Below are 27,795 nucleotides of genomic sequence, written 5' to 3' on the forward strand. Positions count from 1 at the left end.
ATTCAAGATTACTTATAAGGAAAAAAGCTCAAAATTTCAGCTACATTTATTCAACTTTAATTAATATTATTTCGTTAAAATAACTTACAGGTGTTATAGGATAATATTCCATTATGAGGAGGAATGCTGGCTGAGATGATTAATTCTATAAGCAACTAATTTCTGTTCTCATAAATGACATTCTTTAACTATTCCAAAAAACAATGAGAATGTGTCTTGTGAGCAGAGAAGAAGAAATTTCACATTCTCTCTTGACCACATGTCATACCCAAACTGACAGGAAATTTTAAATATTCATTCTTTTGAAAATCAAGCCTGGTTAAGAACTGATTGTTATACCCTTCTTTTCGATTACCATCCTCGGTAATTCTAAAATACTAAGAGCAGTTTTGTTTATCATTCTGTTATAATTACCTTTGAAATGGAAAGAGAAAAGAGATTTTTCTGACAGTCATCAGTGTTGGATTAGGTTTGGGTATATGCAGTGCTATATGTTTCAGTAGTTAGGCTTGAATATTTGTGAGGAGAAGTAGATTTCCCTCCAGGAAAATTGTTATACACATATATTGACATAGTAACCCAAAGCATAGACTCTAACTTGTACAATAACAAGTTTTAATTAGTACTTAAAAAAATTATTAAAGTAGTATGTGATTGTTTTAAATGGATTTGTGTCTGATGTGCTATATTTTTGTATTATTTTTAATGGTAGCATACCATTCAACTATTCTTATCTTTACCTCTCTTCAGTTGATTATGAAGGCATTGCCAAAAATCTTTCTGTGAGTATCTTTTTTTTCCTTATTACCGTTTTGTTGCTAGTTTTATATAAAATATATTTAGAAGAAAGTTTAATATTTGATTGGGAGATTATAGGATTTTAACCTAATCTATTTTCTTTTTTGGGGGGTGATATCTGGGCCAACATTTAAATGCCCTGTAGTTTTTAAAGGTCTTTAAGGACGTATCTCAATAATGTAGGTTTTTAAAATTTTAAGAATTTATTTATTGACATTATTAAATTTATATGACAGTACAAGAAATAATTGAAAACAATAGGAAGGGAAAGCCTGTAGCCATACTACCACAAACACTTAGCATTATAATATATTTCCTACCAGTTTTTCTTATGTTGATTTCTTAAACTTTTGTCCTAGTGCTGATTTACCTATATTCCATTTTTTTACTTGATGAAAATTCTTACAATTTTAAAGAAAGTTCTTAAAATTATTATAAGAGTATTTGAAAATAGATTATCAGTAGTAACATAAATATAAACTAGTGACTCAATCTAAGGACTAAATTGAGGACTAGGACTCTTATGCAATAATTATGATTTCCTATAAAATAAGAATATACAATAGTTGAGAATATGCAAATTATACATTATATAAGTAGTGAAAACTCAGTTATTTTTGCATCTATGACTTATTGGGCATACTGATTAAACATTTGGGAGAAAAAAATTCATATGGACTTAGGAAGCAATTTCAAGAGCAGTTTACACTTAGAAAATGTGGAAATAATGGTTCTTCTTTGTCTCTTACAATTTCAGTGCCGGGAACCAAACCAGCACTTCAAACCTTACCTGAAATATTTCTTACCCAAGCGTTTGCATTTTGCCAAAAATGACAGAATTGAGCCCTTGACGTTCTATTTGGATCCTCAGTGGCAACTTGCATTGTAAGTTCTGACAGTCTCCCAGGTAAACCTAGTCATTCAAGGTCCTTGAAAGGACCATTGGGTCCTTTCCAATGATGTTGTAATATGAAGACTTCAAGTATGATTCTCTTTTGTCCCAGTTTCTCTCAACCATGGACTATTGACATTTGGGATCAGATAATTCTTTGTGGTAGGGAGCTGTCCTGTGTGTTGTGGGGTATTTGAAAACATCCCTGGCTTCTACTGACTAGATAAAAAAGTACTGTCTATAGTTGTGACAACAAAAAATATCTGCAGGCATTGCTGTAATTCCCTGGTGAGAGGGGGCCACCTCCAGCTAAGAACCACTGCTCTGTCCCCTCACATCCATCTTGATTATTTCTTATGTTCTACTTGCCATTGTGTCTTTTCTACATGTTATGGTTATGCCTAATAATAGCTTCAAAGTCTAACAAATGATTGGCAAAAGCTCTTTACATTATAATAATGAGCAATTACCATCTTCATTAGACAGAGCTGTTTTTTTCATTCTTGTTATACTAAATCCATCAATAAACCTCAGTTTATTGGTATGTTCAGCAAATTATTTGGATTGTGCATATTGTTAACGTCGCAAACTTGATCATTAACTCTTGGAAGCCAGGAAGCCAGAGATGATAAATACATACCTCTGTCCAGCAAAACCTAAACAGTGAACCAGAATTCAGTCAACAGAATTACACTGTCTCTCCCTTATTAGAGAACTGTGCTTTCAGTGTTTAGAAAAAGAATATGAAAGAAGAGAAGGTCCTTATCCTCATGAGAGAACTAATATTTAGTGAACATCTACTATGTTCTAAACATTTCTTTAGGCTAAATGGTATACTTTTTACAAATAAATTGTTAAATATCAAAAAATAGTTGCTCTTTATTAATGGAAATAATGTCATGGGTGTCGATTTTGCTTTATGAGTGGACTTTGCATTATTAATTCGTATTATGTGACAATTAGGAATCCTTCAAAAAGGGAATATTGTGGAGATGGATTCCATGGCTCTGATAATACATTTTTGAATATGCAAGTGAGTAAACCTATTCTACTTTAAAAATTATAGTTTATATCTAAAGAAAAAACTGATATATAAAGTTTTAGACTTAAAGACATAGACTGTCCTTATGAGTCTTTAAAGAGAATTAATGAGGCACATACTTTCATATAGCTGTTTTACTTTGAACATTAATAGAATTTTAAAAAGTTATGTTTCCTGAATGTGTGACTTACACTTTGTGTGTGTGTGTGCACGCACGCGCGCATACACTCAGTTGTGTCCAACTCTTTGTGACCCTATGGACTGTAGCCCACTAGGCTCCTCTTTCCATGGGATTTTCCAGGCAAGAACTCTGGAATGGGCTGCCATTTCCTCCTCTAGGAGATCTTCCCAACCCAGGGATCAAACCTGTGTCTGTTGCATTGGCAGGCAGATTCTTTCCCACTAAGCCACCAGGGAAGCCCACATTTCATACTATATTTCTAATAATTATTTTTTCATCTATTTGTACTTCATTGAGAATGTTGATTCACAGTAAACAAAAGGCAGTAATTAATAGGTGGGAAGATAACATACTTATGTTCTAAATAAAGATAATACCTTCCATTTGCCTAGCACTGTAAAAATTTCAAAATACACTCATATCATTATCTAATTTGATCCCTACAGCATGGTGTATGGTGGGCAGAGTAAGATTTAGATCCCATTTCACAGTTTAAAAAAGATTTAATCATCATTTTGTTCTGATTGTCAGGTTCAGAATTGTAATAAAGTTAAGAAAGATATCTTAGATGTCTTTAGATTAAATGTGGAACAGGGATTAAAATAGTATCCTAGAAGGGCCACTGGGCACAGTATTTTTCCACTTATCTTAATATAACCAGTTTGTATATGTACAATGGGCAAAAAAATACCTTTTTAGTGACCAACTATTTAGTGACCAGTTTCTTTTCTGGCCAACGTAGGCCCTCTTTATTGGCTATGGACCTGGATTCAAGCACAGCACTGAAGTTGACTCCTTTGAAAATATTGAAGTCTATAACTTAATGTGTGGTAAGTGTGAACAGGTAGCTCTTCTCCCTTCTGAACACAGAGCTGGAATAGATTATCAAAAGTAGGTCACATATTGGGCACCTTTCAGGAAATGATGATAAGGCAAGATCCTCATATTTCCACCTTTCTTCTTCCTGACCCAGAGTCATTGAAAAAATATGCAAAACATAGCTATCTGATGTTTCTACTAGGCTGCACAGTGGCAAAATATAACAGTCAGAGCAGATGGTCTATAAATTGTAAGTGCCTGATACTTTGCTAGGCCCTAGACTTAATGAGATGACAATTGAACCAGATCAGGGTGGAAGCCAGAGAAAAGAGTTTGGAGGTTGTGAAAGGTAGAAAAAACAGGTGGATCCTCTAGTAGCAATAATAGTTGAATGGACGACAATGTCAAGGTTGCAGAAATGGAGGAGAACACACTGGCTATATTCTTAGTTTACTCCATACCTTCTAAATTAGAGCTTTTATGGTTGAATATTGCATTTTAAATATTGCTTCCTTTTTCTGATAACAGTACTGGAATTTATAAAACCTTAAATGTGTCCTAAGTATTGACATAATTCTTTTAGTGGGAGCCTGAATACTTAAATGAGTTAATATATCCTAAAGCATCTAAACAGTGCCTGGCATATAATAAGTGCTTTACTGTGTAAGTGTTTGCTATTATTATTATTAACAGCATGAGTCTTAGACTTGGACTGAGCTGATTTTGAATCCAGGTCTACTATATTAGTAACTTGAGACCTTGAGCTAAGTAAGCATGCTGATTCCAGTCGTGCATATGTACCAAGTCGCTTCAGTGAAGTCCAACTCTTTGCGACACTGTGGACTGTAGCCCAACAGGCCCCTCTGTCCATGGGATTCTGCAGGCAAGAATACTGGAGTGGGTTGCCATTTCCTCCTCCAGGGCATCTTCCCGACCCAGGGATTGAACCCACATCTCCTAATTCTCCTGCATTGGCAGGTAGGTTCTTTACCACTAGTGCCACCTGGGAAGCCCACCTTGGAGAAATTGAAATTCAGTTCTAGACCATTGCAATAAAGTGAATACTCTAATAAAGCAAGTACATGAATTTTTTTGATTTTCAGTGCATATAAAAGCTGTTTTTACACTATACTGTAGTCTATTAAGTGTGCAGTAGCTTATGTTTAGAAAAATATACATACTTTAATTAAAAAGTAATTTATTGCTAAAACATGCTAAGCATCATCTCACAATGTGGGATTGTCATAGACCTTCAACTGTAAAAAATATCTCTGGAGTGTAATAAAATGAAGTACAATGAAATGCTTGCTCCTTGGAAGAAAAGCTATGGCAAATCTAAACAGCGTATTCAAAAGTAGAGACATCACTTTGCCAACATAGTTCCATCAAGTCAAAGCTATGGTTTTTCCAGTAGTCATGTACAGATGTGAGAGTTGGACCATAAAGAAGGTTGAGTGCTGAAGAATTGATTCTTTGGAACTGTGGTGTTGGAGAAGACTCTTGAGAGTCCCTTGGGCAGCAAGCAGATCAAACTAGTCAATCCTAAAGGAAATCAACCCTGAATACTCACTGGAAGGACTAATGCTAAAGCTCCAATATTTTGGCCACCTGATGCAAAGAGCCAACTCATTGGACAAGACCCTAATGCTGGGAAAGATTGAGGGCAAAAGGAGAAGGGATGACAGGATGAAATGGTTGGATGGCATCATCGACTCAATGGACATGAATTTGAGCAAACTCTGGGAGATAGTGAAGGATAGGGAAACCTGGCGTGCTGCAGTTCATGGGGTTGCGAAGAGTCAGACATGTCTTAATGACTGAATAATGAGGAAATGATGTCTCTCTGTATTCATCTACCAAATATTGACAACAAATATATTTAGCATGATTGGCATATAATAAAGCATTGAATAGGGGATAACTATAGTTACTGTTTACATTAAAATTTAGAGATTTTTATAGAGAAGTACAGTGTGCATATCAGTATTTCCATCAAGAATAGCCTGATCATAAATATTCTACAACCTGAGAAAGAGATTTTTAGTTTTATTTTAGGTAAAGAGTTAAGGACTCATATAGATTTGGATTTAAAAAATAAAATTCATTGTGCAAAACTACTGTTTAGTTTTGAAATTTCTTAAGTAAATCTTTATTTACCATTCTTGGAATTATGCAGATTTACTGAATTTGACACCAGCTCCTAATAATGGGACTCATGGAAGCCTTAACCATCTTCTAAGCAATCCCGTTTACACTCCAAAGCATCCCAAAGAAGTCCGCCCCCTGGTCCAGTGCCCCTTCACAAGAGCCCCCAGGGAGAGCCTTGACTGCTCGTGTCATCCCTCAGTAAGTATTCTGAAAATATTTGGCCCAGTGGCTATGATTTTATAGCACCTTCTGCATAGCATATGCTGCAGTAATACATGATGATTAAATTAAAATTTGTGAGTGGGAGCAAATGTATGTATTTTCAACTTTAGTGACATATGCCAGCCAACCTTTTTATTTTTTATTTTCCCCGTCTTAGTTTTTACACTCGCTGTATTTTTAATCCCCTTGTATTGAGACTTGATTTGGCTGCAGGCTGCAAGAATTCTAGCTGAATTCTGAAATATACTGAATCCCAGAATCCGGGCTGCCCTCCTAGCCATGAGGTCTTTTATGAACCAATCTCAGTATTCCCTCTCTAAAATACATCCCAACCTGTTTTAAATTTAGAAGGAAAACATTTTGAGGGATGAAATGAATTTATTACACTTCATTTTTATTCCTATCTTAATATGTAATTGTTGTAAGGAGATGAAAATATATGACAAATTATAAACAAAATTGATCGTGTCCATAAAAGCAGACATTTGAGTAGGTCATCTTATGCTCTATGTTTTGTTTTAGGCTTAATATGTGCTTGTAAAAGACCATAAGAGTAGAGACAAGAATTATAAACAGTAGTTATATTCTTATTTTTAATGACATGTTCTGCTGTGCTAATAATTTTGTCTTTTTGCAACTATTATCCCTATGTTTTTATCCTCTTCTTCAAAAAAATAATTTCACTTGTACAGAATGGTTGTTTTATCTTTGTTCTATGGTGGAATACTTAAGCTATAAAAGTAATTTGTTATAAAATTAAAGCACATTTTTCAATCCTCAAAAACTGTAACATTAATTTTTTAGATTTTGCCAATTGTGGATTTTCAGACACAGTTGAATCTGACCATGGCAGAAGGTAAGCAGGATTTTTCTCAACAATGTGAAGCTCAAAATTAGTCTGGGGTCATTGTTTGAGAATAACCAATAAAATAAGGTAGTAGTGGAGGACCACCTGATGAACTGGGTGAACTTTTTAGCTTGACAATCTAAACTGTTAGTCATAAGGAAGGAAGGGGTGTTTACAGTGGAAGCAGTATGTAATGTAATTAGTGGAAGCTGAATCACTCTTTATGGACTCAGTGGAGTATTTTGAGATTTTGAAGATATTTATAGGTTTATGTTATAATAGTAGATCCTCAGATTCCATTTAAAATACCTAAATTTCTGTTTCACTTAGTTCTTAATTATAAGGTAGTATAAATTGATTTATCTAAAGTTATTTCTTCGTAACTCTTGAACGAAAATTAAGCATATGCAGACAACTGATGAAGTGTGGATATTTAGCATCCCTTTGATGGTCCTTGGCACAGTCTCAGATCCTTAAGTTACTTGGCTAACAGTTTTTTCTTGCTGGAATAAAAAAGTGAATTCTGCATGCTCTTGACTTGGACTTCTCTCTATAAAATCTCTATAAATGTGCAGATTAGAGAAATTTTAGATGACCCCAAGGTGGCAAAGTGTCATGGTGAAAAATGACAACCTTTGGAACTGAGTAGATATGGGTTTGAATATGAGCTTAGAAACCGTATGTCCATGGAAAAAGTATTTGTTCCCTATAAGTTGCTCTTTTCTCATCTGTAAAATAAATATATAGGCTCAATTTATAGGGGTCCATATGAATTAAATTCAGTGATATACAGAGAATTCTATAAAGCATCTGATGCTTGAGAAAAGGGCAATAAATGGTATATGTGTTATTATTCCATTTGGGGGTAGTCTCATAATTTCAGTTTTAAATTTTTGCTTTCTGAGTATACACATCATCCAGGAAACTTTCTTCTGATATTATGTCTTGGAAAATAGGTAATAAAGATAATATTAAAGAATTTTAGTAACATAAGTCCTAATTACTGAAATCCCTAGCAATCTCATGTAGTATCTTCTGGTGATAATCTTAATATCACATTGATATTACATAGGCACACACTGTTGTGAACCCCTTTTGTTCTTTTAAAATTATTTATGGTTCTGTTCTTTGTAAGTAGTTTTATTTTGCAGTTACAAATAATTTTTCAGTAGGATTAAGTAGAGAAAAGAATCAGATGAGGGTGTATCATTATATCTTACCATACAAAGCACACTAAGTGTGTTTGAACGGTGGTTTCACTTTCCCCCTATGACCCAAGAGAAGACCATTAAGCGTGGCGCTCTACCCTATGGAAGACCCAGAGTTCTCCAGAACAGCACTGTCTGTCTGCTTTACCAGCACCAGTTTGTGAGTGGTTACAGCCATGACATCCTGATGCCCCTTTGGACATCCTACACCATTGACAGAAATGCAAGTATTTGTCACCTCTTTACCTCTGCGTGGTTATTTTATATTATTACTAAGCAAAACTTTGTCAGCATCATTTCTCACTGTCAATCTCGGCTCTGTAACCAGCTCCCAAATTAGATCACTGAACCGAGAGTCAGAAAAATTAGGTCCCTGTTCTAGCTTGGCCACTGACTACCTACGTGGCTTTGACATTCAGAGCAAATCTTTGTGAAATGAAAGTATGCAGTGAAGGTTTCTCCCATGCTTTGTTTTTTTTCCCTTGGTTTTAACATTTGATGATGCTAATTTATAATTTTATGAAATCACTTTTATAATCAATTACAGTTATTATTTCTAAATACACAGCTGTGTAAGTACAAGGATTTCCCTCAGCTGCCCAAATCTTGGGCCCTCAGGGATGGAGGAGGACAGTGAAGCTCAGTAACCTCACTGCATATACCACCTACAGGGAGACCTCCCAGACCAAACCAGGAAGAGGCCTGGGGTCCTGTCCATCACCCAGACTAGAGGAGTTCAGCCTTGAAAGGAGTAGGGGAAGATATTCCAGAATAAGACCACCATTCTCCTTCACCCTCACCCCCTGGATGCTGTGGTAGCAAGACAAATGAGGAAAGAAATAGAGCTTGAGAAAGAGAATGGAGGCAGGAGATGAGATTTAGATCTTACCTGGAAATAAAGTTTTAAACTAGTTGTTGTTCAGTCCCTAAGTTGTGTCCGACTCTTTGTGACCCCATGGACTGCAGCACACCAGGCTTCCCTGTCCTTCACTATCTCTGGGAGTTTCTTCAAGCTCAAGTCCATTGAGTCAGTGATGGCCATCAGCCATCTCATCCTCTGTCGCCCTCTTCCCCTCCTGCCCTCATTCTTTCCCAGCATCAGGGTCTAAACTAGACTGACCAGATTTTCAGAAATTGAAAATGTCTGGTAAGATATAGGATGCTCTTAAGGGACAGAAAGGGGATTTGAGAGAGCTTAGTTGACTATAGCAGTTAGATTTTAAAAACAAAGTTATTGTTACTACTCACTAAGATTGTTCATATATATGTAATTTTTGTATCTGTATGTAGAGAGAATACACACACACATTCACATATGTACATAAAGTTTCTACCTTAATTTGATTTTTAATTTTTGAAGAACGTCTTCAAACATTTCAAACACTTTTTAATTGACTTTGTAATATTGAGTTTGCCAAAAACTTGACTTGTGTTTTTCCATAACATCTTCAAAAAACCCAAATGAACTTTTTGGATAACTCAGTATACAGCAGTTTACCCAGTTTTTTGTAGGTCCCCATCTTATTTATTATAGTTTAATACCTTAATTATAATGTCCTAGGACTCTGTTTGAATTTTCAGTTTCCTTATATAATGAAAGCTGCAAAAATTGAGTCATCACTACTCATGAGGTTTTCATATTGAATTGCTGTTCCATGGCTTTCCCCCACTGCCCCCCACCATTTTTGGCTGTGGTGTAATATGGAAGAGTCTGATCTCTAAAAATCAGCAATTCACTACACAAAAGTTTGAAACTGAATAGACAAAAATATTATAAACAAAGGTAGCACAACATGGTAGGAAAAATTTGCACATATATGACAAGTGATTAATATCTTTAATATTATAAAGAGTTTCTACACGTTGGTTAGAAACAAGATGAATACGCTAATAGAAAAATGAAAAGTGGTGCAGGGCATGAACAGACAACCAGACCTGCATGATTTTATGACGTGGTTCACCTTTAATTATTTATAAAGCTCTAGTGTTCTGTTCTGTATGCCTCATCCCTGATTGTCCTTTTCATTTTGTTCTTCAGGACAGTTTCTCTACAGAAGACTTTTCCAACTGTCTTTACCAGGATTTCCGAATTCCTCTTAGTCCTGTCCATAAATGTTCATTTTATAAAAATAACGCTAAACTGAGCTATGGGTTCCTCTCCCCACCACGTAAGTCTCTTCCTCACCGATGTTCCCTTTCCCTGATGTTCTTTCTTTCTTCCATTTCCTTTTCTTTCTTATGGGGACGTGTACATCTTGTTTATGTATTGGTGAAAACTGTGAGTGGAAAATGGAACTATTAGGGAAATTTTTCAAGTATCTAAAACTTAAGTTTTGGAAATCTGTTTACTTTTGTTTGGAGAGTGATGGATTTAGGGTAACCACAGTAGATAGAACATTCTTCACTTTTCTGCATTTCTTTTAAACAGAATTTGAGAAACTCAGGTCAAAAGGATGCATCAGGGTTCTTAGGAAGGACATACCATTTTGTTGTTTAAAAAGAAAACTCTGATTTGTCAAAGAATGAGGTAAAGGGAGAGCCTGAGTTTGCTTGGTCTTGCACTGATACAGAGCCCCTGGGGAATGACTTTTTTTTTTTTTTTTGAAATCGTGTTCTATTTTTTCAAGTGGCAGATCTGTATGTTAATGAGAAGACATTTTGAGGCCAGCCTAAAAAGGAAAAAGTCAGAAGACTCCAGTCAATATGCTCAATATCCAGTCCAGTCCCCAGAGCAAGCTTCTGAAGTCAGAACTTGGCTTTAGCATTATAAAAATAGGTCCAAGCCAGAAGTCCATACAAAGAAGCCTTGTACAGCACATTTCAAGGCAGACATCCCTTGTGATGTTTTTTCTGGTTAGTAGGTGTTCTGAAGCCAGATGTTCTCATTTTTACTTTTCTCTGTGAAAGAGTTCAAGGAAAGATTGTTGACACAATGTACTTTAGTTGAAAATAAGGCAAATGAGGTAAAATTTGAATATGTTTAATTTAGGCCCTTCGTATTAAAGATTTTGTTTCTTCATCTTGAAGAAGAAAAGATCCAATTTTTTTTTAAGGGACCTGATCACATTGCATTTCCCGCCTTGATCTAGTACCTGGGAAAGTGTTACGAGTTTAAGATGATAGCCCATTTTTTAAATACCCCCATAAGAAAGTATAATTCTTACTGTGATTTGTGAAGAATGAAATAGTTGTTCTTGTTATTTTCTTTGTAGAATTACATAAAGGTTCAAGTCGAGTATATTCTGAAGCATTACTTACATCTAATATAGTGCCCATGTACCAGAGTTTTCAAGGTAAAATTTTTAATCTTACATATCATAATTTCAAATGAATTTCCCGAAATTATAGGTATGATTTCTATGTAATGACTGATCCTCCAAATTAAATGACTAAACATCAAATATGTTCTTATAAGTTTGTTTAGCTTAAAAAATACCAGTACACAAAAAAATCCTATAAATATTGAATTATGATATAGTCCCATATTTATTATTATGCTTTATATTTAAGTGTCTACAAACACTTTTGGTGGGAAAAGAATGTAATGTTACCCCTAACTTATCTAGCTAATGTAATATACTAATAGATATTAAATTTCAGTCTGTTGCCTTATTTAACTATTTGGAAGTTCTTGATAATTGTTTTTAATTTAAAATGAATAGATTTTACATCATTATTAATTATTGTAACTATTGGCTTTTTTAAGAATAAATACACACTTATACTTTAAGTAACTTACAGAGCATACAAGGAAAATTTTATTGTAGTTTACCTCTAGAATGCTTTTGAATAGTTAAAAATTCTCTGCTGCTGCTGCTGCTAAGTCACTTCAGTCGTGTCCGACTCTGTGCGACCCCATAGATGGCAGCCCAACAGGCTCCCCCGTCCCTGGGATTCTCCAGGCAAGAACACTGGAGTGGGGTGCCATTTCCTTCTCCAATGCATGAAAGTGAAAAGTGAAAGTGAAGTCGCTCAGTCGTGTCCGACTCTTAGCGATCCCATGGACTGCAGCCTACCAGGCTCCTCCATCCATGGGATTTTCCAGGCAAGAGTACTGGAGTGGGGTGCTATTGCTCTAGAATATTTAAAAAAAAAATACAGATGTTAACAATAAATTTGAATAGCTTGTCTTGTTTGTGTTCTTATATTTTTTATGCTTAATGATAATATGTGATCTCAGCTTCATGATAATACATATGTTTAGGGATGCTTGAAGTAGAATTGACTTCAGCATTTGCTGGTTAGTCTTTCCAAGAGCAAAAGGTGAACAATGGATTTTTGGCCAGACTTCACTTTATCCCTAATTAGGACAAATGCTAATTTTGATTCATAATTTGGTTCATAGTTGATTTATGTCATCTTGTTCTTTTGACACTGTAGCGTCTTCCTTCTTGTTTCAGTTATATGGCAGTACTTGCATGGCACCTTACTGCAGAGCTATGCTGAAGAAAGAAATGGTCTTAATGTTGTTAGCGGTCCTGTATTTGATTCTGATTATGACGGACGTTATGATTCCTTGGAGACTCTGAAGCAGTAAGAACATATTTCATTTACTCTTAAATACAGCTCTCCAATGGGACTACCATCCAGTTGAGTCAGCAGAACCTCTTCTATCTAACTATTCATATTTGTGTAGCTGACATTTCTGATTATGCAGGAAGCCCCTTGAAATAGCTGATTAATTTTGATATTTTGATGTTCAGTAAAATATTTTTTTAGATGAAAGTAGTGTTTATCCCCCACTCAGCTTAGATGAATAATTCTATAGCTCATATTAAATACTGAACTCGGCCTTTTGTTAAGAAGATAACAACAGTGTTTAAAATCTCTTTCTGTGGCCATTGTGAAGATGCTGTTTTAACTAGCAAACTGCCAGTTTCGAGATAAAGAATGATACAGTGTGGCTGGAGGCATCCTGAGTCAAAGAAGCAGAAGACATAAAGCCATAGTGCCGCAGCGTTCCGTAGGTTGAACGTCACAGCTTTCAGTTTCATCCAACTCTGCTGCAAGGGGAATTTGTTGCAGGAACGAAAGTGGGGTGGACGAGGATGGCCACGTCACAGATCACTTCTGAGTCCCCGAGATGGCCACCAAGTGTGGGTTGCTGGCTCCATACAGGAAAGACTTCAAGTACAAGCCATAGGAAAGAGAAATAAGGTTTATTCCAGGAGATATACACTCCATAGATAGAATGTGGGCCATCTCAGAAGGCAAGAGGCACCAGGGTATGGAGTGTCAGTTTTTATAGGGATGGGTAATTTCACAGGCTAATGAGTGGGAGGGGTATTCCAGCTCTTTTGAGGAACGGGTGGGTATTTCCAGAAATTGGGCATTGCCCGCTTTCTGGTCTTTATGGTTGGCCTTAGAACTGTCATGGTGCCTGTGGGGGTGTCATTTAGGATGCTGATGTGTTACTGTAAGTGTATACTGACCCCCAAAGTCTAGTGGAATTTGAATCATCTGCCACCTTGGACCTAGTTTGTTCTAACCAATTTATGTCCTGTCCTTGGGCTATATTATGTTTTTAAAGGTTGTTCCCTGCCCCCTTCCAGTCTCTGAATGATACAATGACCTTCTTGAGAAACCATCAGCGGTGCTTTCATAAAGGAAAGAAGAAGAACATTTTAGGGATCGGTTGATCTTTATTAAAACAATTGCAAAATCTTTGGAAGCAATTTTGGTTCTTCCGTCTATGAGAAAAGTGGAGTGAAACATCCACTGGGATTCAGCCCCTGTCTGAGAACCACTCCCTCAGGCTGACTTAGAGATTACTGTTTACACACGTACACCTGTGACCACATCATTTGTAAAATTATATTTTTATTATATTCTTTAAGGCATAAGGATCCTATGGAAATGCCTCAGAGGTGGCAGCAGGAGAATGGGTAAAGAAGAGAACTGATACCTTTGCCATTCACAGCTTCAACTGGAACACATTTTAATCTGCTTTATGTATCATGGTTCCACATAAGATTGTGTGTTTTTTTTTTTAATGATACCGCCACTACCTTAAATTTTGAAAGATAACTAAAAAACCAAATGAATCTACTTTTTTTTTTTTTTCCCAAACAAATCCAGTCTTGAGGCCTAAGGAAATAGAATTAAGATGAGGTAAAGGTGTTACTTGGGACATCTTTGAGAATATGCTTTAATTTAAAAAAAAAAAAAAGTAAAAACAGTTATATAATAGGAAAGAAGATCCAGTTAAAACAACAGCTTCTCTGAAGGAGCCGGAATGAAAAAAATCTCAAACCAGTTCTCTCTCTTTCACTTCCTGTTCATAACTGCCTGGAGTTTAAAAGATTCTCAGTAATGCTTTAGAGTCTTGGTTATACATATTCAAAATTGATGATTTTTTTCCCTTAATGTCTCAATTCCAATTTATTAAGGTGGAATTACAAAAAAAATACAAAGTTTTAATAAATTTCTATAAAAAGGAACATTATTTGGATTGTGTTTCTATGTCTTCTAATTCTTCTTCTTCTCCATCTGGCAGAAAATGTTGAGGTATTATGATGACTAACTTCTTACAATATGTTTAATTATTTGACTGGACTTTATTTGGGGATGTATTATATTAAAAATATACTTGAGTGAAATAGTCATTAAAGGGAATAGTTATTTTTTCCTAAAGTGAATATTACCATATTTTACAGAAACAGCAAGATCATCCGTAATCTGGAAGTTCTGATTCCAACTCACTTCTTCATTGTGCTAACAAGTTGTAAAAACACATCCCAGACTCCCTTACAGTGTGAAAATTTAGATACCATGGCTTTCATTTTGCCTCACAGGACTGACAATAGTGAAAGCTGTGCGGTAAGTGGCCTTTGTTAATTTATCTTTAAGCATTGATATATAAATATATTTGTGCATGTCTTACATCTGACATTACTGTGGGAAAAGAAGAGATAACTAGAACATACATGTTTGAGATTATAGAATGGTTTTAAACTTGATCCTCTTAGTTTATTCAAAGAAGATTATTCTTGTCTGTTAAAAGCACTAACAGTAAGATCAAAATGTAAAAACTTTGTTGACGTCATATGGCTTAGTCACTTAATCCATGTATAAATTCTGGGCCCTCCCCTGGAAAAAAAAGGGCTGCAATAGATTTATACTTACATTTTACTAACCAAAATGATGTTAAGTGCCTTGAATTAGGTGCTGTTACTTTTCCATCTGTACCATTCCAAAAGCTATCATACTGATAACTTAAATATAAGCATTTAACAAATTCTATAATGGCAGTGTAACTAGAAGACACTGAATATTGGATTTGAACCAGAAAGTGAATTGTTTGAAGGTGTATCAGATATACTTGGTCTTCCCTGGTGGCTCAGATGGTAACAAATCCACCTTCAATGAGAGAGATCTGGGTTCTGAGAAGATCCCCTGGAGAAGGGCATGGCAACCCACTCCAGTATTCTTGCCTAGATAATCCCCATGGACAGAGGAGCCTGGTGGGCTACAGTCCATGGGGTCACAAAGAGTTGGACATGACTGACTGACTAAGTACATAGCATGTATACTTACTGACCCCTTCTGTTTCATGTCTGAAATAGTGACTAAGGATTAGCTGGATTTGGCTTGAGAGAACAGATGTCTTTTATTTATTCATGTAAATGCTGGAACAGATGGCCAATATCTACTGGCCAAGTAGTCTACTGAGTCAGGCTCTTCCCTTGCAAGCCAGAGTGAGGGTTGCTGGAGTGGAGGAGACTGAGTATAACAGCAGTACTGGGTGGTGGATGCTGGAAGCTAATGGAAAATGGAAATTATTGATCTTTTATGTGAAAAGTCTGTATTTATTATTTGCAACTAATAATAGCATCAGGGCTCATGAACCTTTATTGAAGTGTGTCTTTAAAGTATAATCATAGCACACCAGCCAGTGGATATGTTCTTCATCTGACCTTCTCCAGTCGCCATTTTCAGAAAAATTTACACCAACATATGGATGTATGATTTCCATCTCTGCCTCCATGTGCCAGAGCATAAGCCTTTAATTCTTTTTTGATCTCATATTAGCTAGAACTTCTCTACTTCACCAGAAGTGAAAGTGTATTTTTCCACTTCCCCTAACCCTTTCTTCATTGCAGCTGTGTAGATAACTGATTCTGATAAGAACTAGCATTTGTATAGCTCATTTGCACACATCATTGTGGTTGATCTTTAGGGCAACCCTGTGAGGAGGGCGCAGGTAACAGAATTCGTATTCAGATACTAAATAATTTGCCTCAGTTTACCTGGTAGGATGATGGTAGAAGTAGAACTTGAATCCAAGTTGTTGTTCAGTCACCCAATCATTCTGACTCTTTGCAGCTCCATGGACTGCAGGATGCCAGGCCTCTCTGCCCCTCACCATCTCCCAAAGTTCACCCAAGTTCATGTCCACTGCATCAGTGATGCCATCCGGCCCTCTCATCCTCTGATGCCCTCTTCTTTTTCTGACCTCAGTCTTTCCCAGCATCAGGGACTTTTCCAATGAGTTTGCTGTCTGCATCAGATGACCAAAACACTGGAGTTTCAACTTCAGCATCAGTGCTTCCAACCAGTGTTCAGGGTTGATTTCCCTTAAGATTGACAGGTTTGATCTTGCTGTCCACGGGGCTCTCAGGAGTCTTTTCCAGCACCATCGTTTGAAGGCATCAGTTCTTTGGCATCATTCCAAGTTCCTTTCTGCTAATTCCCATATTCTTTCTACCATGGCATGTTACTTCTGTTTTCCAACATTTTTAACCCCATACTTTGTTGTTTCTTGCACCAAGGCACTGTATATCTGTTCCACATATACTTTCCTCAGATTTGATACATCTACTAAACAAACATGAATGGTATGTATTGGATGGTGAACTACTCAAGAGCAGGGATTATGCCTAACAATTCTCATGGCATCTGCCATTTAAGAGACAGGGTGTCATGGCTGATTACAATGAGGGAGATGCAGATAGTGTGGGGAAGGTGGACTGACTATTGTCCAGTGACTTTTCTTCCTTTCCCACCCTCATAGCATGGGAAGCATGAATCCTTATGGGTTGAAGAACTGTTGAAGCTACACAGAGCTCGGATCACAGATGTTGAACACATCACCGGACTCAGCTTCTATCAAGAAAGAAAAGAGCCAATTTCAGACATTTTAAAGTTGAAAACACATTTGCCAACCTTTAACCAAGAAGACTGATACTTTTTTTATTCCAAAAACACAGCAGTAAATCTTTGTGAAAGAGCCTTCTGTTTTATACATCCTCTATTTACACTGTTGCATTGTTTGGAGACTGTCGACCAGAGTTAGAACTGGGAATCCTCTGTGATACACGACCTTCTCAGGGAAACTTGTGGCCTCCGCGTAACAGTAGGAAAGTGTTCCTACTGAGTCTCACACGTGTTTGAATGTGTAAGAATTGTTCAGATTTGGGAATAAAGACAGATCATACCTAAAACTGCTCTTCTACTTCTCTTAAGGGCAGAAGGAGCTGTGAACATTCTCTGGACACCAGATGTTTGAATCATATTATCATTAATAAATTTCTGCGATGCTGACAAACACTAGACTAATGAATAGGATTGGAGTAGACCATGTTTCATTAGTTTATTCACAGGAATTTAAAAGTGATTCTGGATTCTTTTTAACTTGGATATTCATTTATTTTCATTTTAATCAGAAAAGTTAATGGGAGCAGAAATATTTGAAGCCCTATTTTTATATCTTCTGTACACCCCCTCAAAAGCTAACTATTTTTAAATTGTAACTGGGTTTCTTCCGATTTCATGATTCTTTCAGGTTAAACTTTGAGGGACCATCTGTACTGAGTGTATCTACCCTTTATAAAATTTAGTCTACATTTGTACCAAAAAAGAAAAATATTCCCAATCCGATCACTGATAATATAGGTTGAAAATAACTCCAATAATGGTTATTTTATACCGTTAAAAGTGTGTCTTGTCTTAGTGAAATTTCATGGGGCTTGTCAACTCATGCAAGATAGCATTTTTCATCCAAATAATAGAAATGTTTTCCTCTATACACAAAAGTCACTCTACTAGCAACAGAGCTGTACTGTTCTGAGATGTTCATTTTGAAGTTCCATTGATTTGAAGAGAATGTATTACCATCATTTTATATCTTCTTAATACTCATGATAAATGAACTTGATTTTCTTCACTTCATAGACTATATATGTATATATACCCTTCAGTACCAACCTGTGAATGTTCAGAAGCTACATTCATTTTTTTAGGCTACTTAAGTCTGATTTAAGTGTTATATTATTAATAATACCAAAGGTCTGTATTTGTCCTTCACATTCCACTTGTTCTTCAATAGCATAGGGGCCCCAAAACCTTTAGATAATACACTTTGCATCTGAAAATTATTTACTTATTTAGAAAGTTTCATTGATTTTATTTTAGTCCCACAGGTCCCTGAAGTTCTATAAATTTTTTCTTTTTCCCCAGTCTCTTTTTTCTCTGTTATTCAGATTGGGTAGTTTCTATTGTTCATTTCTATTGCTCTGTCTTCAATTTCACAGATTCTTTCCTCTAATTTCATTTTGCTGTTGAGCCCATTCATTGATTTTTATATTTCAGTATTGTGGATTTTTTGTTTCTAAAATTTCCATTTGATTCTTTGTAGCTTTTATTTCCTTTCTGAGAATTTTTCTCTCTTTGCTGAGACTTTCCAGTTTTGCATTTGTTTCAAACATGTTCATAATTGCTTATTGAAGCATTATGATGGATGTTGTAAAATCCTTGTCAGATAATTCCTACATGTGTTGTCTTTATGTTGGCATCTGTTATCTTTTCTAATTCAAAAATATTTTTCTGGTTCTTGTTGTAATAAATGATTTTCAGCTGAAACCTGGACATTTTAGGGGTTATGTTTGAGACTGTGGATCTCATTTACACTTTCTGCTTTAGCTGACTTTAGCAGGAGAATGGGGGGCACTATCCTATTAATGCCAGTTGTGTTAGAGTCCAGGATTTTTTACCCTCTATTGACACTTGGAGTGAGGAGAAACCCTTGTTGCTGGACAGAGTGGGAATTCAATATCCTACTCTATCTCCATTACTGCCTCCCTGCCTGGGATGTGCTGCTGCTGCTAAGTCACTTCAGTTATGTCCAACCCTGTGCAACCCCATAGACAGCAGCCCACCAGCCCACCTTCTCCCGTCCCTGGGATTCTCCAGGCAAGAACACTGGAGCGGGTTGCCGTTGGATGTGCTGGATTCCTCATTAGTGCTCCCATGTCGTCTTCACTGATGCTGTGGACAGGGGTGGCAAGGAAAGTGGTTTTGTTTTGTTTTGGTTTTTTTTTTTAATCACTATTGGGAATAAAATTACCAGTTTCCTACTCAGCCTTCTCTGATGCTATTCTAGCAGAGAACTTGGGGCAACTCTTCACAGCCTGGCAAGCCCCTGTCTTTCCTGACATGGTGATGTTTAGTTGGAGTGGAGTGGTTACTGTTTTCTTTCTTGCTAGGCCACTCCTCTTCTGGTCCTTTGGCTGGAGAGATAGCAGGCCTTTCTAGGGGCTTCTTTTTGTCCTTACTTGTTGGAATTTCCAGGTTGCTGACTTTTTCAGTAACAAGTCTGGGGTATAGGAACTAAAAGAAAACCCATGGAAACTCATTGCAGTGTTGCTCCTTGGGTCTTGAGGTCCCTAGCCTGTCTGCCTTCTCCTCTCCACCTTTTAGAATCTTCCTATGTTTCTTTTATATATAATAACAAAGCTTTTTATCTGCACTTTGCAGAAGGATATCTACTTCTTTATAGAAGTATCTTACTGATTTTTATATGTCCTTCACATACAGACACAGTTGCCTCTACATAGAACATCTTAGCAGATCTTAATTAAGTGGATAGACGCCTTTCCCCTTTGCCAGATACCAGGAATAACAGAAAAAAACAAGTTATAGTCTTTGGGGGGCTTCCCTGGTAGCTCAGAGGTTAAAGCGTCTGCCTGGAATGCGGGAGACCCGGGTTCGATCCCTGGGTCAGCAAGATCCCCTGGAGAAGGAAATGGTAACCCACTCCAGTACTCTTGCCTGGAGAATCCCATGGAGAGAGGAGACTGGTAGGTTACAGTCCATGGGGTCGCAAAGAATCAGACATGACTGAGCGACTTCACTCACTCACTCACTCACTCATAGTCTTATTAGTCTTGAAGAAAGGGAGGAGACATAAGAAGTGTAAATGATCCCAAAAGTGTGGCAAATGTTATAATGGAGCCATGGGCGGAGTGCCAGGGAGCACAAAGGAGGTACTGGGTGCTGCTTGGCAGTGAGAGTGGTGATTTGCCAGAAGTGGTGATGATTGGGCTAGAACTTGAAGGATAAATTTGAGCTCTTTAGGTGAATAGGTGAGGAAAGGGCATTTTAGCCTCCCTTGGATGCATACATTTTGGGCATTTTCCGATTTACTGTTACTTCTGATATTTTCTACAAGTGTCACTGTGACCAGTTTACAATATGCAACTATTTCATTTTTCTTTTGTTGACCTCCTGTTCTTAAAGGAAATGTCAGAATATAAATTCTGTGCTGACTCTTTAAAGGGAAAGGCATGCACATCTGTTCCTACTTAGTTTTCAGTTGCTCTTATACAGCATTCTTTTTTTGTCCCCTCTTGTCTTGAAAGAGACCCTTTCTTTTACTCTTTAATCAACTTAAAACACACGATTAGTTTACAATTTGAATGCTAAATTCACATGATTATGTATGGAAATGCTTTTATCTTACTTTTTTCAATAAAGGCCATTTTTTCCTTTCAAATGAACAGCAAAACTTTTATTTATCCCTAATTTTACTGCCCTGTTTCTAGTCAGTACTTCTTAAATGAGGTAAGTAACTCTTAAGCAAAATTTTCTACCTGGTTAGTCTGGTGATGACAGAGCAAAAAATAAGGCGAAACCTAAAAACATTTCCAGGAATCAGAGAAAAGAGGGCAAGTCTTAGGGAGAATAAGGTGAATGCTCAGGTTCCAGTGGGATAAGGAGAGCCATAGGTCAGTTGGCCTGATTGGTCCTATTTAAGGAGATAAAACAGACCAGACTGGGAGAGAGCTGAACCACCGAGTCCTGCAGGAGGCTCTGACCCCCTCTAGACTATTTTCTGCCACTAGCTGCAAAAACTGTCCTGCCTGGATCTGTGGGTACGTGTTAATCTATAATTGAAACTGTTGAACTTTGAAACTAAATGTGATCACACTTCCTACTGAAGCCTAGCACAGCAATTTAGTATGTAGGTGCTTTCATAAGCACCAAGTTAAATTTTTTTATGACTATAGTTCAAGGACATTTTCCCTGATTTTTGGCCCATCTAAATATTGTAAGATAGAAAAAAATTCTATAGAATAAGTGTCTCTAAGCTAAGAGATGTGGATTTACAAATAAAAATTGTGTATCCAGAAGACTGGCTGCTTTCCTGTGTGGATGTGGATGTGTGTATGGAGGGTAGGGGCAGGGAATGGGTGGAGCCATATCTCTAGGGACTGCTACTGAGTACAAGGGTTGTAGACAATTAACCACAGCTGTGTTGTCCGAAGGAGAGACAAGATCCAAAGTTCATTTCAGTTTCACAAAGTGAACAGCCATTTCTGACGCGTGACTGATTATTCTTGTTTTTTGGTATTTTAATTACATTTAGTTATACTTCAAAGTAAAAACAACATATAAATGCAAGGCATATAGAAATATCTTTCCAGTATTTAAAATGATCTGAAACCAGAAGGAAAGACTCCAAATTGTAACATATAAATTTTTTCAACATGAAATTTTCCTACTTATCTTCTCCATACTATATAGTGACTGGAAAGAAAAAAGATGTTTACTAAAAATCATATCTATACCAGGAACGATAGATGTATAAAATACATTTAGCCTACTAGGAATGAGTATTACACCTATGGGATGGTAAAAGGAAGCAATATAATCCTACCCCAATGCAATTGTTTTAAATTTAACTTCATACTTGCCCCCAAGCACTCAATTCAGGGGATGATTTGAGGATTTTAATAAAAATATCTAACATATTATTTTTAAAACTCATATCCAATTTCACTATATATCAGAAATTCAGAATTCAGAATAGACTTCAGCTTTCACAGAACAGAGATACAAAACAATTTAATAAAGATACAGGAAATGAGATTTTTACATCTTTTAATAATTTTGTCCAATGATGTCCAGGTATTTTTCACTATCAAAGATCATTTCTGCCTACACTTAAATGCAGTGGTTTTGGGTTTAAATAAAGGAAGAAAAACAGGGGTTTCAATGGAAAGTTTATAAGTTAATGAAAGCTTGAAATGATTTTAAATAAATGAGAACAAAATATTCTCAGTCCAATGAATAGATCTCATTGCTCCGATTTTCACAATTAAAATCTCAGATAAAACCTCAAATTTTGAGTTCTCTGTCATAAACTATTCTATACCTTGTCACAATTTCACTGTCTTAAGTTACTCAGTTTTGTTAAGGTCCAAACAGAAACAAGCTGGTAAATCTATGGGGCTTTGATTTGTGTACTATCTTGTTTTTAAGGTAACACCACTGATTATCTCAGTAGCACACTTTAAGACTGCAACTAGATTAGATTCAATTAGAGCAAAGCTGACAATAAGTTTCAAAGCTGTGCTTACTCTGTTAAGGAATTAGGCATTAGGGACAAATTGGGGAACAGGGCAGATGGGATGCCTGTCTGCTTCCTTGGTACTTATTTTAAGTTCTAGCCCAAGGCACATTGGGGCTTCCCTGGTGGCTCTGCAATGCAGGAGACCTGGGTTTGGTCCCTAGGTCAGGAAGATCCCCTGGAGAAAGGAATGGCAACCCACACTCCTGGTATCCTTGCCTGGATAATTCCAATGGATAGAGGCTACAATCCATGGAGTCACAGAGAGTCAGACACGACTGAGCTACTAACACTTCACTTCCTTATGAGTCCTTTTCTCTATTCCCATAAGGGATTGATCATGTGATCATACCCTCCTAGACCTTGGAGACTATAGACAGCACGTCCCCTCAAGACTAGACATTGTGTAGTTGTCCCAACTGCCTGTGTTCCATGACCTGAGCACAATGTTGCTAGATGGCGTTGAGACCTAAGAGATTGTCCCCAAACTCCTTAACCCACTCCCATGCTAGATCTAAGTACATGGCTTGCAAAAGGCAGGCTGCAACCATAAAAGATAATAAAATAGTTTCAGGGTAATGTGGTTATAGGTATAAAAGGATTTTTAGCTTCCATCTGGGGTTTCCAGGGAAAGACCTGACAGGATCATCTCCTAAAGAGAAAACATTACCATAAACTGTGTAAGGAAAATGAGAAGTCCCAACAAGGTGCATCATCTATACGTCTCTCAGCCTGTGATCTTCTGTTAACTTTGCCGATTGTATCCTTTGAGCTTATTCCAGAATACTGTAATTTTGATAAGATGTGTGTTGAATGAAATTGAGTTCGCTGTTTCACCAGGAGTACAACTCAATACTGTAGGATATTACCCCCTCTTCCCGCCTCCCCACCCCTGTGGTTTGAATTGTCAACAAAAAATTAATCAACCAAAGAAAGGATTGGGAAATTTTAACTGAGTCAAATCCGAGGATTATAATCCGGGAAGAGCATCTCAGAAAGCTCTAAGAACTGTTCTGCCCATTAGAAGTCAAGGCACAGTTTACATAAGTTTTTTGAGGCAGAGTGCAAGTCACTCAGTTGTGTCTGACTCCTTGCGACCCCACAGACTATACAGTCCATGGAATTCTCCAGGTCAGAATACTGGAGTGGGTCACCTTTCCCTTCTCCAGGGGATCTTCCCAACCCAGGGATCGAACCCAGGTCTCCCGCATTGCAGGTGGATTCTTTATCAGCTGAACCACAAGGGAAGCCCTTGAGGCAGAAGGCTGTATATTAAATGATGCATTATTGATTATATAAACCAGATTTCAGCACCATGATGGTGGGTCATGTGATCCTTTACAAAATCAACAGTATTATCTTCTCAGGAGTTATCTTGTTGGTACTAGGAGAATGTTGCTGTTTATGGTTGAATAGGCATTCCTGCTGATGGGGGAAGTTTGGTCAATTCATAATGTAGCTACACAATGCACGGGGCAGGGAGAGGGGAGGCCAAAGAATTTTTATGTTTACATTTTTCTTATCTTGCCATAAGGATGAATTTCATTTACATAACTCTCATTTGGTATTTAGCATGTATTTCTTAAATTGATAGAGGATTTTCACGTATTTATTGTCTTGTCTCCAAAGTTATTTCTTGAGAACAGAAATTATCTTTATATTCTCTGTTTCTAGCACAGCACCTTGCATGCAGTAGCTGTTCAGTCTGAAAAATGACCAAGTGAATAAAAACCAGTGAGATGATCCTAGCAAAGCATCCATTTAAGATTGCCAGGACATCACAGGTTACAGAAATGTAGCTGAAGGACAATCCCACTGAAATGAATCATTCTTTGCATCCCTATTTTTAAGTTCCAGATGGAATTTTCAATGGAATATTTTTTTAAAAGAGTTCATTTGTAGATATATTTCTAGTGCACAAAGCAGATTTTTTTTTTAAATAATAAGAGATCAAGAATGCCTTTCAAGGGCCATTCACAGTTGTTTCATTGACTGTATATCCTGTGGAAAGTATGATGCCTGATGAACTGAAAGCACAAGAGGGAATTTTTCAGTTTTGACATGTCAAGTGGAAACCCCTCCACAAAGCACTTAGTGTTTCTCCAATAACAAGTTGTTGTCATAGATACTCACTGGCAAAGGTGGAGGTGCATGGCAGTGTCACGCATGCTATGTAGCCCACACTCCAGGAGCAAAAACTTTCTTTTTTTTAAACCAAAGAAGCTACTTGTGTTTTATCAACAGGACACCACAAAGGCGTGGGCAAAATCAAACTGAACTGGTTTAACCCAAGACAGTGGACAAAGAAAGCTAAAGGTCACTACCTTCCGTGTCTTGATTTCTCTCTGTTTCCATACCAACCCCTCAAAGCTGACGGACACTGGCCCTGGCTCATTTCTGTGTTTGTTTCAAAAGTACCTGGTGTTGAGCAGAGATGCTTTGCAGCTGTACTGGGAGAGACACCTGCTTTGAGAGAGACACAGCAATCAGCTGCCCCCAGCTGGGCTCTTACTTGACCACAATATCGTGCTTGCACAGATGAAACCTGGGGGAGTGTAGAGTTACTTCTGCTTTATCACCATGCTAAGATCTCTCCACAAGGAGGGATTTGCACTATGCTTGGCACTATGCTGTGTACAAAGGAATTTGGAAGACTGCACGTTCTTGGGCTGCCCCTTGAAATCCCCACCCCTTTCCTGGAGCCCTGTCAATCTGTCTGCCTCTTGATCCTTAAAATTCCCTTACTCCCTTCCCCTGGGAAACTGTTGCTTTTGGTGCTCAAGCGCCTCTTCTCTATTCTCTGGCCATTGAATTTTCATTCAATGGTTTGGTGTAAGTCTGTCTTGCTTGCTCCAAACTCTGTTTTGTTGGCAGTGCAAACCTGAGCGAGAAAGAACCTCCTGACTCAGCTCAGGATGGGAATGGAAGTGAAGGGAGTTCAGTTCAGGTAGGGCCCCAAGAGGGGCCCTCACATTTGATCTAGTTCTTATGTTCATCAACTCCAGTAACACATTCTGCAGTGGGGGAAAACAGATCAGCCTGGAAGGAAATAAGTAGGTGGTAAGAACCACCCCGGAGCAACTGGAACAAATAGATTTCAGGCGACTTCCCTTTACCAAAGAAGAGAGATTTTCCCCTTTCCTAACTCTTCCTCTTATTTTTGAAATTTAGGGCAATTGTATCTAGCATTGCCTATGATGGTAGTGAACTAAGAAGTGTTAGAGGTGGGTTAAGTCACCTCATCCCTCTCTGATGGAAGGTTGACAAATGACTAAACTTAATAACCAGTGCATCAATAATATTATGACAACAAAAGTCTTTGAAATGAGATCAAATATGATGATAATTATAATAAATACCCATTACTGGATGCTTATCTTGTTCCAGACATTGCGCTAAATGGTTTACATATATTTTCTGAACAATCCTATAATGTGAAAATACTCAGCTAACTGTGGCTAGTGGGTTATCCCTGGCAGGGACTTGAACTCAGATCCTGGCAAAGTTCATATGTTTAAGGAGTATATCATGTTGCCTTCTTAATAAACACAAGGAAAATGTTCAAGTCATCAAGTTCTACTCCGTTAGTAATTGAACTGTAAAACAGTTCTTGAAATACATTTATTAATAGTGTAATAATAGTAGGACATATCACTAATTTTTCAAAAAGCGTTTTAAAAACATAATCAAGATACATTAACCCTCTATTGAAAAATGGGCAACAGTTTGGATTAAGGCATTTGTAGGAAAAAAATGCAAAGAGCAAACCTAAGTGCATAAAAATGTTTTACTTCATTAACATTTTTGTGCTTACCACATGGGGAAAAAATTAAAAAGATGCAAATCTCCACTGTTTCAAAGTTAATAGGCAGTGAGACCTCGAGAAGGGCATCACAAGGCAAGATACTCTGACATCTCTGACAGTGATTTGATGATTGTGTTCTGAAGTCTAAAAATTGTCCATAAACACTTCAGTCTTCAGTTTGAAGAACTTTCAGTTCTTCAAATTTGTTCTAAAGAAGCCATTATCCAACTGTCAGAAGATACAAAGTAATATTTGATCTAAATGGTTGGCTATTATTAGAGAAACAGTAATGATATAGTATATTCATAGAATACACTCTTAAAATGTGATGCTTATCTAAATTTATTAAAGTAGAAAACTTCACTTTCAATTTCAATAGGAATTGAAAATGACAGCTTCTAAAATAGCATATGATAATGTATCCATTTTGGTGAAAGGAAAAAGAAAATCCCTTTTCTTCCTCTTTCCCCTTCCTTTTCTTCCTTCTCTTTCTCTCTATTGTTCCCTCTGGAAGTAAACACCTTAAAATATTAACAGTAATTATATCTGAGTGGTGGGATTTGGAATGATCTTCACTTTCTTGTTCCTCTATAATGCATTAATTTCATAATCTGAAAAGAAACAGTAAAATTCAGTTAGGCAAAAGGTATTTTAAAAATTCATAAAGTACCTGAAGTGTCTTTCCCCATATCTATATAGGTGGTAAAAAGTCCAAAGAGCACAAAGTACCCAGTACCGAGGGATATTGACTAGATACAGATTAATAGTTTATACTTGCCATTCACTCATTACACTGCTGGTTGCCGTGGCAATGCTAACACAGTTCCAAAAGGCACATTCTGACTTGAATTCTGCCATACTGCACAAGACATTTGTCTTTTATCATCTTCCTTTCCATTTTCTGCATGCACACACACCTGATCCAACTTCCTTCTGATCCTACTTCCTTCTAATGTATCAGAGAGGAAGTGTGGTTCTTTTCTTCCCCAGACCTGACTCCTCACTGCCTGGAGGACTTTGTTTTCTTAATGATTAACCCTTCTTTCTCACACAGGCATCTCTGATGCCTACGTCTGAATGATCCCGTGTCTCTGCTTTGACTATGCGTGTGTCCTTCTGTTTATCTAAAGTATTAACCCTGCTGCGTTTGCCCCCTCTGACTCCCTCACAATCTTCTCTCACTATGGGAAAGAACAAAAAAGTG

The 27,795-nt window shown here is 37.1% G+C and overlaps 1 protein-coding gene across 1 annotated transcript in view; it reads left to right on the top strand.

Annotated features, from left to right (window-relative positions):
- The window catches only part of ENPP1 (ectonucleotide pyrophosphatase/phosphodiesterase 1), an 80,900-nt gene extending 61,883 nt beyond the window's left edge, over positions 1-19,017 (top strand). Inside the window, exons 14-25 of the mRNA XM_055535652.1 lie at positions 751-782; positions 1,556-1,683; positions 2,654-2,723; positions 3,656-3,743; positions 5,909-6,078; positions 6,907-6,958; positions 8,229-8,380; positions 10,196-10,325; positions 11,370-11,450; positions 12,558-12,690; positions 14,814-14,976; positions 17,171-19,017. Coding sequence (XP_055391627.1) covers positions 751-782; positions 1,556-1,683; positions 2,654-2,723; positions 3,656-3,743; positions 5,909-6,078; positions 6,907-6,958; positions 8,229-8,380; positions 10,196-10,325; positions 11,370-11,450; positions 12,558-12,690; positions 14,814-14,976; positions 17,171-17,341 — 1,370 coding nt within the window. The 3' untranslated portion in view covers positions 17,342-19,017. The remainder of the gene's footprint in view (positions 1-750; positions 783-1,555; positions 1,684-2,653; positions 2,724-3,655; positions 3,744-5,908; positions 6,079-6,906; positions 6,959-8,228; positions 8,381-10,195; positions 10,326-11,369; positions 11,451-12,557; positions 12,691-14,813; positions 14,977-17,170) is intronic.
- Positions 19,018-27,795: the final 8,778 nt, after the last annotated feature.

Source organism: Bubalus kerabau, chromosome 9 (assembly GCF_029407905.1).
Source record: "Bubalus kerabau isolate K-KA32 ecotype Philippines breed swamp buffalo chromosome 9, PCC_UOA_SB_1v2, whole genome shotgun sequence".
NCBI classification, from domain to species: Eukaryota; Metazoa; Chordata; class Mammalia; order Artiodactyla; family Bovidae; genus Bubalus; species Bubalus kerabau.